The sequence below is a fragment of the Salvelinus fontinalis genome, chromosome 32 (assembly GCF_029448725.1).
Source record: "Salvelinus fontinalis isolate EN_2023a chromosome 32, ASM2944872v1, whole genome shotgun sequence".
NCBI classification, from domain to species: domain Eukaryota; kingdom Metazoa; phylum Chordata; class Actinopteri; order Salmoniformes; family Salmonidae; genus Salvelinus; species Salvelinus fontinalis.
Window position 1 is genome coordinate 25957207 of NC_074696.1, and position 14272 is coordinate 25971478.

General features: G+C 43.4%; 1 protein-coding gene across 1 annotated transcript in view; it reads right to left on the bottom strand.

Moving 5' to 3' along the window:
• The window catches only part of dgat1a (diacylglycerol O-acyltransferase 1a), a 32462-nt gene extending 25673 nt beyond the window's left edge, over positions 1-6789 (bottom strand). The window contains exons 1-2 of the mRNA XM_055893911.1: positions 6427-6789; positions 5114-5201 (exon numbers count right to left, since the gene is read on the bottom strand). Coding sequence (XP_055749886.1) covers positions 5114-5201; positions 6427-6653 — 315 coding nt within the window. The 5' untranslated portion in view covers positions 6654-6789. The remainder of the gene's footprint in view (positions 1-5113; positions 5202-6426) is intronic.
• Positions 6790-14272: the final 7483 nt, after the last annotated feature.

Here is a 14272-nt window from a genome sequence, read left to right on the forward strand (position 1 = left end):
GCTGTGCTTTTGACTGAATTATTATGTTGTGCCATTTGAGTAGAGCACCTTCACCTTGTCATCATGACAAAAGTGCCCTATTAAATCGTATGAACATATCAAATGTAATTTGGAATGTGAAAAATACTATTTTGTCATCCGCTTTGCTCCGACCCATTGAATAAAAAGTATTTCTTATAGCCCTACTACTTTCTTTTCCAATTTAAAACAAATTTTGCATAGACAATGTAATTGTGGTAGTCTTAGGCAAACCATCGTCATTATCATAGTAGCACCTCCAAGTGCCACTCAGACATTCTGGGAGAAAAGTATCTTGCATTGAATTTGGTAGTAGTTGTGTCTGTGTGTATGATTAAAGCTCTTACTTCCATACATTCCACCACCTAGATTACAAGGGTTGGATTTGGACTCAACAATTTCATGTCAGCACAAGGCATGTACAACATCCAGTATAATGATACGCCTCATATACATTGTTCACTGGAATTGTTTTTAAAAAATTGAGAACATATAGCTGAACATTATGTAAACAATGTGTGAGCGCAGCTATTCTTTGCTTCATATGCACTGTCAAGGGGTGCATTGCAAATGCCCATCATACGGTAGGCCAGTGGTTCCCAACACCGGTCCTCGAGGACCCCAACAGTACAGTTTATTGTAGCCCAGGACAAACACACCTGATTCAACAAAAGTGTGTTGGGCCTGATTCAACAAAAATATGTGTTGAGGGTATTCAAGGACTGGAGTTGGGAATCACTGCTGTAGGCCTATGGCTGCATTGCATGCCATTATCAGCTGCAAAATGGGTTCACATGTCTGATATCCTGAAAATTTTAACAATCAAATAAAACTAATTGGAGAGTTTATGACTGAACAGAAAGATAATTTTCTGTTACCAGGTACCACCCCAAAGCCGTAAACACGGGCACCCTCATAGATATCATCCTAACCAACTTGCCCTCTAAATACACCTCTGCTGTTTTCAACCAAGATCTCAGCGATCACTGCCTCATTGCCTGCATCTGTACCACCCTGCATACCACTGCTGGCTTGCTTCTGAAGCTAAGCAGGGTTGGTCCTGGTCGGTCCTTGGATGGGAGACCAGATGCTGCTGGAAGTGGTGTTGGAGGGCCAGTAGGAGGCACTCTTTCCTCTGGTCTAAAAAATATCCCAATGCCCCAGGGCAGTGATTGGGGACACTGTCCTGTATAGGGTGCCGTCTTTCGGATGGGACGTTAAACGGGTGTCCTGACTGAGGTCATTAAAGATCCCATGGCACTTATCGTAAGAGTAGGGGTGTTAACCCCGGTGTCCTGGCTAAATTCCCAATCTGGCCCTCAAACCATCATGGTCACCTAATAATCCCCAGTTTACAATTGGCTCATTCATCCCCCTCTCCCCTGTAACTATTCCCCAGGTCGTTTCTGCAAATGAGAACGTGTTCTCAGTCAACTTACCTGGTAAAATAACGGTTAAAAAACAAACAAAAAAAAATAAAAAATATGGGTCAGCGGTCAAACGACCTCCACTCATCACTGTCAAACGCTCCCTGAAACACTTCAGCGAGCAGGCCTTTCTAATCGACCTGGCCGGGGTATCCTGGAAGGATATTGATCTCATCCCGTCAGTAGAGGATGCCTGGTAAAAAAAATGTTTAAATGCCTTCCTCACCCTCTTAAATAAGCATGCCCCATTCAAGAAATTTAGAACCAGGAACAGATATAGCCCTTGGTTCTCTCCAGACCTGACTGCCCTTAAGCAACACAAAACCATCCTATGGCGTGCTGCAATAGCATCGAACAGCCCCCGTGATATGCAACTTTTCAGGGAAGCTAGAAACCAATATACACAGGCAGTTAGAAAAGCCAAGGTTAGCTTTTTCAAGCAGAAATTTGCTTCCTGCAACAAACCCAAAAAAGGTTCTGGGACACTGTAAAGTCCATGGAGAATAAGAACATCTCCTCCCAGCTGCCCACTGCACTGAAGATAGGAAACACTGTCACCACCGACAAATCCACTATAATTGAGAATTTCAATAAGCATTTTTCTACGGCTGGCCATGCTTTCCATCTGGCTACCCCTACCCTGGTCAACAGCACTGCACCCCCCACAGCTACTCGCCCAAGCCTTCCCCATTTCTCCTTCTCCCAAACCCAGTCAGCTGATGTTCTGAAAGAGCTGCAAAATCTGGACCCTTACAAATCAGCCGGGCTAGATAATCTGGACCCTTTCTTTCTAAGATTATCTGCTGAAATTGTTGCCACCCCTATTACTAGCCTGTTCAACCTCTTTCGTGTCGTCTGAGATTCCCAAAGATTGGAAAGCAGCTGCGGTCATCCCTCTTCAAAGGGGGGGGGGGGGGCACTCTTGACCCAAACTGCTACAGACCTATATCTATCCTACCCTGCGTTTCTAAAGTCTTCGAAAGCCAAGTCAACAGATTACCGACCATTTCGAATCCCACTATACCTTCTCCGCTATGCAATCTGGTTTCAAAGCTGGTCATGGGTGCACCTCAGCCACGCGCAAGGTCCTAAACGATATCATAACCGCCATCGATAAGAAACAATACTGTTAAGCCGTATTCATTGACCTGGCCAAGGCTTTTGACTCTGTCAATCACCACATCCTCATCGGCAGACTCGACAGCCTTCGTTTCTCAAATGATTGCCTCGCCTGGTTCACCAACTACTTCTCTGATAGACTTCAGTGTGTCAAATCGGAGGGTCTGTTGTCCGGGCCTCTGGCAGTCTATGGGGGTGCCACAGGGTTCAATTCTTGGACCGACTCTCTTCTCTGTATACATCAATGATGTCGCTCTTGCTGCTGGTGAGTCTCTGATCCACTTTACGCAGACGAAACCATTCTGTATACTTCTGGCCCTTCTTTGGACAATGTGTTAACAACCCTCCAGGAGAGCTTCAATGCCATACAACTCTCCTTCCGTGGCCTCCAATTGCTCTTAAATACAAGTAAAACTAAATGCATGCTCTTCAACCGATCGCTGCCTGCACCTGCCCGTCTGTCCAACATCACTACTCTGGACGGCTCTGACTTAAAATATGTGGACAACTACAAATACCTAGGTGTCTGGTTAGACTGTAAACTCTCCTTCCAGACTCACATTAAACATCTCCAATCCAAAGGTAAATCTAGAATTGGCTTCCTATTCCACAACAAAGCATCCTTCACTCATGCTGCCAAACATACCCTTGTAAAACTGACCATCCTACCAATCCTCGACTTCGGTGATGTCATTTACAAAATAGCCTCCAATACCCTACTCAATAAATTGGATGCAGTCTATCACAGTGCCATTCGTTTTGTCACCAAAGCCCCATTTACTACCCACCACTGCGACCTGTACACTCGTTGGCTGGCCCTCGCTTCATACTCGTCGCCAAACCCACTGGCTCCAGGTCATCTACAAGACCCTGCCAGGTAAAGTCCCCCCTTATCTCAGCTCGCTGGTCACCATAGCAGCACCCACCTGTAGCACGCGCTCCAGCAGGTATATCTCTGGTCACCCCCAAAACCAATTCTTCCTTTGGCCGCCTCTCCTTCCAGTTCTCTGCTACCAATGATTGGAACGAATTACAAAAATCTCTGAAACAATTATCTCCCTCACTAGCTTTAAGCACCAGCTGTCAGAGCAGCTCATAGCTTACTGCACCTGTACATAGCCCATCTATAATTTAGCCCAAACAACTACCTCTTTCCCTACTGTATTTATTTAGCACCCCATTATTTCTCTCTACTTTGCACATTCTTCCACTGCAAATCAACCATTCCAATGTTTTACTTGATATATTGTATTTACTTCGCCACCATGGCCTTTTTTTGCCTTTACCTCACATTGTATATAGACTTATTTTTCTACTATATTATTGACTGTATGTTTGTTTTACTCAATGTGTAACTCTGTGTTGTTGTATGTGTCGAACTGCTTTGCTTTATCTTGGCCAGGTCGCAATTGTAAATGAGAACGTGTTCTCAACTTGCCTACCTGGTTAAATAAAGGTGAAATAAAATACATTTGAGAATACAACAAAGAAACAGACAAATGAGAGATTCCCCTTCCACTGTTTATTGCAGGATTGTGATCAACATAACTATTATTCAAGATGAACGAGTGACTAAGTTAACAATTAAAACACTTAACTTAAAAAAAAATCTATTTATTTTTTTATTAAATCGGCATCTGCTTTTTTTGTCCTCCAATAATCGCTATCGAAAAATCATAATCGGTCGACCTCTAACACATACAGTATAATTCATGGTATACAAGGATGTACCCTTATTCTCTTGGGACCTCTTCATCTGCAGACAGGGTTTGACAGCTCTCTGTATCTGAGGACAGAAAACAGCAAAAGAAACAGGCTGCATTATACTCAAATTAAACAATATTATGTTACCTTATCTCTGTCCTCAGTTTCTCGCTAGGGACTGGAACTGGAGAATATTTTCACAATGTCACCTTCCCTATCCAGAGTAGTCTACTCTCCCTTCTGACAGCTGGAACTGTGAACTAATCCTTTCACCCTCTTCCATGGCTGTTATCTAGGTAGCTAATAACAAATGCATTTGGAGTTACAACAATACATACATAAAGATAGCTAGCTGGTGATATTTAATTCACTTAACTAACTTTACATGCTGTATAGCCAGCTAATGTTAACTAGCGAACTTTACTTTTTCAGCTCATTTGAGTTAGCCTGCATACTGAGTTTCTGTAGCAAGCTCTAGCTAGCTAGCAATACATAATTTTCTAAAAATATTGACTTACTTTAATAGGTTCTCCCACTGCCTCCATTTTCTGGGTCCTTAGAAAAACTAAATAGGCAATCTTCCCGAAGTTTCCTGTGGTAGCAAAAAATAGCCAGCCATCCAACAGACTGACTTGCCTTCCAACATGGTGCGGTTGCTAGGTGATTTGTGACGCAACTTCAAGCCCGCTATAGCAGTAAGGCCAAAAATTATTAATTTTGATATTTTTTTTGATACTTAAATCAAAATTATCCTTGGTATGCATTTCTTAAAACAAATCCACATAGCTTAGTATAATTATTAATGATCAAATCTTACAAAAAAAATAAGTCAGGCTAGCACCTACCAGCATGACCACACACCAGTTGAGGATGCCTCTATAGTTACTGTAACCACTAGCTGAGCTGAGCAGGGACTCCTGGAGGACATGGCAGCTGAAGAGACAGTAATAAAAATACAGTATTAGATACAACTAATTAACTTCAGTTCAATAAAAAATAATAAAACTGCTCATTGGACGGTGCACAGCGGCAACCCTCTACTCCAACCTAATATGCGGGCAACCGGGTGGCGCAGCGGTCACTACAGTCCCTATTTAGAATCCAGGCTGTATCACATTCGGCCGTGATTGGGAGTCCCATAGGGCGGCGCACAATGGGGGGGGGGGGGGGGGGGGGGGTAGACCGTCATTGTAATTTAGAATTTGTTCTTCACCGACTTGCCTAGTTAAATAAAGGTTACATAAAAATACGTGGGTGGGGCAGAAGACATCACGAATGGTCTCAAAATATATATATTTTTAAATTAGGATAAAAACAGGTCTACGGTGATCATATAGTTGATTATAGAATTGACATTGCTTTAGGGGGTGAAATTATAATGTTCAGAATTCATTGCATCATATTTCCTGGCAGTAGGTTTATATCTGAGATTGAATTTCTCAAAACACTGGATATTGCACTTTGTACTTTGGGATAGTAAACTTTGTTAGGACTTTGGAAATTCCCAGAAGGCCAAGGACACTGGTTGTGAAAACTGGAGTAAAGGGGGTTTGTTTGGTATTGCGAAACCAAAAGACACCTCGCAGTGGAAGTGATAGGCCTACACAAAACAAGCCCAGGGTTGAGGATCACTGAAGTGTACAGCCACAGTTGCACTAGTCAGGCACATTTAAAATGTATTACAGCTTAACTAGTTACCTGATCTGCAAAGTTAACCTATGGACATTTGGCCTAGATTTCTTGCAAACATGTAAGCAAAGAGATCATACATGAAGTAAGTGAACCTATGAAAGATTAGTCCTTTCGACCTATATTATGAGGAACCTGTAGCTTGTACCTACCTACCTGTAGCTTGTATTATGAGTAGCCTGCACCTAAAGTTTAGAAAACATTTCAAGGCGGCATGTAGCTTTGCGGTTAAGAGCATTAGGTCAGTAACCGAAAGGTTGCTGGTTCGAATTCCTTAGCCGCCTAGTTGAAAAATCTGTCTATGTGCCCTTGAACAAAACACTCAACCCCAATTGCTCCTGTACATTTCTCTGGATAAGAGCGTCTACTAAATGACAAAAATATAATTCTAACAAAAGATGAGTGACAGCTGTAAATTAAAGACATCTTTGTGAGCCGAGCTCACAAAAAGCCTTGCGTTATGTCTTACCTAAATCTTTCGCTGGTTTTGCTCCTCTCCTTGCGTGGTGTAGTGACCGGCTCGTGCACCCGTTGTTCCTCCTTCACTTTCCGGCTGCTGTGGCTCGGTTGGCTTGAAGTTTTTTCCCCTGCGCTGCCGTTGGCTTGTTTAAAATTGGCACCCGCCGGCGTAGCGCAGATGGTGGTTCTCCTTGTTCTGCGTGTCATCATGGGGACTCTATCGTTTCTGTCACCCATTTTTTAAATGTGATGCATTCAACCGTACCTTGCTAGAATTGAACTAGACGTTTCTCCCTCGAGCCTCTGCTGTAGAGTCCAGCCCGACATGCTGTCGAGGAGAAGGCTGCAGTCCCAGTTTTAAACCTCAACATTATTTTGATTGAGGAGGGAGGAGCAAGAGTTTGTAGGCGGTGCTGGGGGGTGCTGTGACGTGACGCGACGCGGCGCACAGTTTAACGCTTTTGGAGTTAGTCATTAATTTTGTTATAAAAAATGGCGTATAAAATATGGGGAATATTGTTTATCAAAGTCTGGTTTTCCTCAAAGTGCACACATGGCAACCCATTTGCATGCCAGAAGACAAGAGTAGTGAAACGTTAGAAGCGCAAGTGCACTGAGCCCACCTTCATGGATTTCCAATTGAAAGTGAATGAGCCCATGAGATGCATATATTTTTAAATTGCAATCCTTTTGCACCAATCAGATAACATGACATTTTAAATCCCTCCTCAAAACAAGTTAAGTGGATTTCCGGGGAGAATAGCAGATGATACATTTAACAGCTGTATGGTAGATCACAACTCGAACTGAGAATTCGTTGTAATTGTTATTTTCTGTTGTTAGACAAACGATTATAAACCTATATTTACTTCAGCAAGTGACGGTATCACAACATATGTATTGTTGATGTGTTATTCATTTTAACAGGCTATGAAAAAGGGGAAGAAACCAGCAAAGTACAGGAAGCCAGGAGAATGGGTATGGAAATACTCAGAGACATATAGGTAAATGAACTAAATCCGTATTCAATTGTTAACAAATAGCAGATAAAGTACTCATACATCGCACGTTGGGAATTGTTTTATAGATAGTTGACAGTTGAATAGACGAATAGTTTCACTAGTATGTAGCAGATCTCTGTTTGAATCCTCTGTGAATGCATATCGGCTGGTCAGCTGCCATACATGCTACGTGGAACAGCAAAGCAACGTGACTATCGATTGACCCAGAGCAGAGCGTGGATGGGATTAACCTATATTAATAATCCCCATAAGAATAGCCTGCCATTCTTCAATGGCAATATACAAATTTACATTTTAGAATCATCATCACGTATACTTCCGGCGCCGACAGAGATGGCCGCCTCGCTTCACGTTCCTAGGAAACTATGCAGTGTTTCGTTTTTTTACGTGTTATTTCTTACATTGTTACCCCAGGTAATCTTAGGCTTCATTACATACAGTCGGGAGGAACTACTGAATATAAGAGCAACGTCAACTCACTGTCATTACGATCAGGAATATGACTCTCCCGAAGCGGATCCTGTGTTTTGCCTTCCACCCAGTACAATGGATCTGATCCCAGCCGGCGACCCTAAACAACGACGCCGTAAAAGGGGCAAACGAAGCGGTCTTCTGGTCAGGCTCCGGAGAAGGGCACATCGCGCTCCACTCCCTAGCATACTACTCGCCAATGTCCAGTCTCTTGACAACAAGGTTGATGAAATCCGAGCACGGTTAGCATTCCAGAAGGACATCAGAGACTGATGAGACTTTGCTTCATGGAAACATGGCTCACTCGAGAGACGCTAACAGAGTCGGTGCAGCTAGCTGGTTTCTTCACGCATTGCGCCGACAGAAACATACATCTTTCTGGTAAGAAGAGGGGCGGGGGGGTATGCCTTATGATTAACGAGACGTGATGTGATCATAGCAACATACAGGAACTCAAGTCATTCTGTTCACCTGACTTAGAATTCCTCACAATCAAATGTCGATCGCATTATCTACCGAGGGAATTCTCTTCGATTATAATCACAGCCGTATATATTTCACCCCAAGCAGACACATCGGTGGCCCTGAACGAACTCTATCTGACTATGTAAACTAGAAACCACACACCCTGAGGGTGCATTCATCGTAGCTGGGGATTTTAACAAGGCTAATCTGAAAACAAAACTCCCTAAATTCTATCAGCATATCGATTGTGCTACCAGGGCTGGTAAAACCCTAGATCATTGTAATTCTAACTTCCGCGATGCATATAAGGCCCTCCCCCGCCCTCCTTTCGGAAAAGCTGACCACAACTCCATTTTGTTGCTTCCAGCCTACAAACAGAAACTAAAACAAGAAGTTCCCGCGCTCAGGTCTGTTCAACGCTGGTCCGACCAATTTGATTCCACGCTTCCAGACTGCTTCGATCACGTGGATTGGGATATGTTCCGCATTGCATCCAACAACAACATTGACGAATACGCTGATTCGGTGAGCGAGTTCATTAGAAAGTGCATCAGTGACATAATACCCACAGTAAAGATTAAAACATTCCCAAACCAGAAACCGTGGATTGATGGCAGAATTCGCACGAAACTGAAAGCGCGAACCACTGCTTTTAACCAGGGCAAGGTGACCGGAAATATGACCGAATACAAACAGTGTAGCTATTCCCTCCGCAAGGCAATCAAACAAGCTAAGTGCCAGTATAGAGACAAAGTAGAATCGCAATTCAACAGCTCAGACACAAGAGGTATGTGGCAGGGTCTACAGTCAATCACGGATTACAAAAAGAAAACCAGCCCCGTCGCGGACCAGGATGTCTTGCTCCCAGACAGGCTAAATAACTTTTTTGCTCGCTTTGAGGACAATACAATGTCACTGACACGGCCCACTACCAAACCCTCCTTCACTGCAGCCGAGGTGAGTAAAACATTTAAACGTGTTAACCCTCGCAAGGCTGCAGGCCCAGACGGCATTCCCAGCCGCGTCCTCAGAGCATGCGCAGACCAGCTGGCTGGTGTGTTTACGGACATATTCAATCAATCCTTATCCCAGTCTGCTGTTCCCACATGCTTCAAGAGGGCCACCATTGTTCCTGTTCCCAAGAAAGCTAGCACTCACTTCCGTCATCATGAAGTGCTTTGAGAGACTAGTCAAGGACCATATCACCTCCACCCTACCTGACACCCTAGACCCACTCAAATTTGCTTACCGACCCAATAGGTCCACAGACGACGCAATCGCAACCACACTGCACACTGCCCTAAACCCTCTGGACAAGAGGAATACCTATGTGAGAATGCTGTTCATCGACTACAGCTCAGCATTTAACACCATAGTACCCTCCAAATTCGTCATCAAGCTCGAGACCCTGGGTCTCGACCCCGCCCTGTGCAACTGGGTACTGGACTTCCTGATGGGCCGCCCCCAGGTGGTGAGGGTAGGTAACAACATCTCCACCCCGCTGATCCTCAACACTGGGGCCCCACAAGGGTGCGTTCTGAGCCCTTTCCTGTACTCCCTGTTCACCCACGACTGCGTGGCCATGCACGCCTCCAACTCAATCATCAAGTTTGCGGACGACACTACAGTGGTAGGCTTGATTACCAACAACGACAAGACGGCCTACAGGGAGGAGGTGAGGGCCCTCGGAGTGTGGTGTCAGGAAAATAACCTCACACTCAACGTCAACAAAACAAAGGAGATGATTGTGGACTTCAGGAAACAGCAGAGGGAGCACCCCCCTATCCACATCGACGGGACAGTAGTGGAGAGGGTAGTAAGTTTTACGTTCCTCGGCGTACACATCATGGACAAACTGAATTGGTCCACCCACACAGACAGCGTGTGGTGAAGAAGGCGCAGCAGCGCCTCTTCAACATTAGGAGGCTGAAGAAATTCGGCTTGTCACCAAAAACACTCACAAACTTCTACAGATGCACAATCGAGAGCATCCTGTCGGGCTGTATCACCGCCTGGTACGGCAACTGCTCCGCCCACAACCGTAAGGCTCTCCAGAGGGTAGTGAGGTCTGCACAACGCATCACCGGGGGCAAACTACCTGCCCTCCAGGACACCTACACCACCCGATGTCACAGGAAGGCCATAAAGATCATCAAGGACAACAACCACCCGAGCCACTGCCTGTTCACCCCGCTATCATCCAGAAGGCGAGGTCAGTACAGGTGCATCAAAGCAGGGACCGAGAGACTGAAAAACAGCTTCTATCTCAAGGCCATCAGACTGTTAACATTTAGTGGCTGCAGCCAACATACTGATTCAACTCCAGCCACTTTAACAATGGGAAGTGATGGAAATGTATGTAAAAATATATCACTAGCGACTTTAAACAATGCCACTTAAAATAATGTTTACATACCCTACATTACTCATCTCATATGTATATGTATATACTGTACTCTATATCATCTACTGCATCTTGCCATCTTGATGTAATACATGTATCACTAGCCACTTTAAACTATGCCACTTTATGTTTATATACCCTACATTACTCATCTCATATGTATATACTGTACTCTATACCATCTACTGCATCTTGCCTATGCCGTTCTGTACCATCACTCATTCATATATCTTTATGTACATATTCTTTATCCCTTTACACTTGTGTGTATAAGGTAGTAATTGTGGAATTGTTAGGTTAGATTACTCGTTGGTTATTACTACATTGTTGTAACTAGAAGCACAAGCATTTCGCTACACTCGCATTAACATCTGCTAACCATGTGTATGTGACAAATAAAATTTGACTTGATTTGATTTTAAAAGTTGATAGTGTCAGTCAGTAAAGTTGCCAATGCAGTTGAAGCAAAGCAAGACTGCAAAATATAGGTTGGTCATTCCTGTTATGTGGTGCCTTTTCTGTCCCCAGGAAATAACACCTTATTTATTGTAAAATGTGGATCCCAAAGGTCTTAAAATATAAACTTAGATGCCCTTTACCATAAAAACACAAAGATATGGATCTCAAAGGGAATTTGATGCAATTTTACCATGTAGCTGTGTGCTATTCAATGACTACGAGAAATAAGCCATTAATTAATACAATTTTCAAAATATTTATTCATTATTTTATAGTCCTACTTAAAATATCTGTCATCAATACTTTTTTTCATGATTATTGTATTTATTGTTACTGTATTTAAGATTTTCTGTGTTTCCCTGATTTCACTTTCCACCCTGTTAGTTTGTAGTAATACCCCTTCAAAAAACAGCCCCTGTCAATCATTTTTTTGGAGAGATAACAACCGTTTTTAAAAATGTCACCTTTATAGGCAAGTTAGTTAAAAACGAATTTTTATTTTACAATGACGGCCTACGCCAGCCAAACCTTCCCCAAACCAGGACGACGCTGGGCCAATTGTGCACCACCCTATGGAACTACCGATCACGGCCGTTGTGATACAGCCGGGTTTTTCAATGGTTTTTCTTAATTTTTTACTATTTTCTACATTGTAGAATAATAGTGAAGACATCAAAACTATGAAATAACACATATGGAATCATGTAGTAACCCAAAAAGTTTTAAACAAATGAAAATATATTTTAGATTCTTCAAAGTAGCCACCCTTTGCCTTGATGACAGCTTTGCACACTCAAATCAAATCCATTTTTATTTGTCACATGCGCCAAATACAACAGCTGTAGACCTTTACAGTGAAATGCTTACAAGCCCTTAACCAACAATGCCGTTTTAGGAAAATACAAAAAAACAAAAAAAAGTAAGTCTCTTCTTCTTATTGGTGACCTTTAGTAGTGGTTTCTTTGCAGCAATTTGACCATGAAGGCCTGATTAACGGAGACTCCTCTGATCAGTTGATGTCGAGATGTGTCTGTTATTTGAACTCTGTGAAGCATTTATTTGGGCTGCAATCTGAGGTGCAGTTAACTCTAATGAACTTATCCTCTGCAGCAGAGGTAACTCTGGGTCTTCCATTCCTGTGGCGGTCCTCATGATAGCCAGTTTCATGATAGCGCTTGATGGTTTTTGCGACTGCACTTGAAGAAACTTTCAAAATTCTTGAAATTTTCCACATTGACTGACCTTCATGTCTTAAAGTAATGATGGACTGTTGTTTCTCTTTGCTTATTTGAGCTGTTCTTGCCATAATATGGGCTTTTTTTAAACAAATAGAGCTATCTTCTGTTTACCACCCCTACCTTGTCACAACACAACTGATTGACTCAAACGCATTAATAAGGAAAGAAAATCTACAAATGAACAAGGCACACCTGTTAATTGAAATGCATTCCAGGTGACTACCTCATGAAGCTGGTTGAGAGAATGCCAAGAGTGTGTAAAGTTGTTATCAAGGTAAAGGGTGGCTACTTTTGAAGAATCTCAAATATAAAATACATTTTGATTTGTTTAACACTTTTTTTGGTTACTACATGATTACATATGTTTTATTTAATAGTTTTGATGTCTTCACTATTATTCTACAATGTATACAATAGTAAAAATAAAGAAATACCCTGAAATGAGTAGGTGTGTCCAAACTTTTGACTGGTACTGTATATATCTATATATCTAAACTCAGCAAAAAAAGAAATGTCCTCTCACTGTCAACTACATTTATTTTCAGCAAACTTAACATGTGTAAATATTTTTATGAACATAACAAGATTCAACAACTGAGACATAAACTGAACAAGTTCCACCGACGTGACTAACAGAAATGGAGTATTCGGTCCCTGGAGTAATCGGGGAGGGGGAATCAAAAGTAACAGTCAGTATCTGGTGTGGCCACCAGCTGCATTAAGTACTGCAGTGCATCTCCTCCTCATGGACTGCACCAGATATGTCAGTTCTTGCTGTGAGATGTTACCCCACTCTTCCACCAAGGCACCTGCAAGTTCCCGGACATTTCTGGGGGGAATGGCCCTAACCCTCACCCTCCGATCCAACAGGTCCCAGATGTGCTCAATGGGATTGAAATCCGGGCTCTTCGCTGGCCATGGCAGAACACTGACATTCCTGTATTGCAGGAAATCACACACAGAACGAACAGTATAGCTGGTGGCATTGTCATGCTGGAGGGTCATGTCAGGAGGAGGCTGCAGGAAGGGTACCACATGAGGGAGGAGGATGTCTTCCCTGTAACGCACAGCGTTGAGATTGCCTGCAATGACAACAAGCTTAGTCCGAAGATGCTGTGACACACCGCCCCAGACCATGACGGACCCTCCACCTCCAAATCGATCCCGCTCCAGAGTACAGGCCTCGGTGTAACGCTCATTCCTTCGACGATAAACCGCGACTTGTCAGTGAAGAGCACTTTTTGCCAGTCCTTTGTGGTCCGGCGACGTTGTTGCTGGTGATGTCTGGTGAGGACCTGCCTAACAACAGGCCTACAAGCCCTCAGTCCAGCCTCTCTCAGCCTATTGCGGACAGTCTGAGCACTGATGGAGGGATTGTGCGTTCCTGGTGTAACTCGGGCAGTTGTTGTTGCCATCCTGTACCTGTCCCGCAGGTGTGATGTTCGGATGTACCGATCCTGTGCAGGTGTTGTTACACGTGGTCTGCCACTGCGAGGACGATCAGCTGTCCGTCCTGTCTCCCTGTAGCGCTGTCTTAGGCGTCTTACAGTACGGACATTGGAATTTATTGCCCTGGCCACATCTGCAGTCCTCATGCCTTCTTTCAGCATGCCTAAGGCATGTTCACTCAGTTGACCAGGGACCCTGGGCATCTTTCTTTTGTTGTTTTTCAGAGTCAGTAGAAAGGCCTCTTTAGTATCTTCAGTTTTCATAACTGTGACCTTATTGCCTACCGTCTGTAAGCTGTTAGTGTCGACCATTCGGGAAACAGTGTTTAAACCCTTTACAAAAAAGATC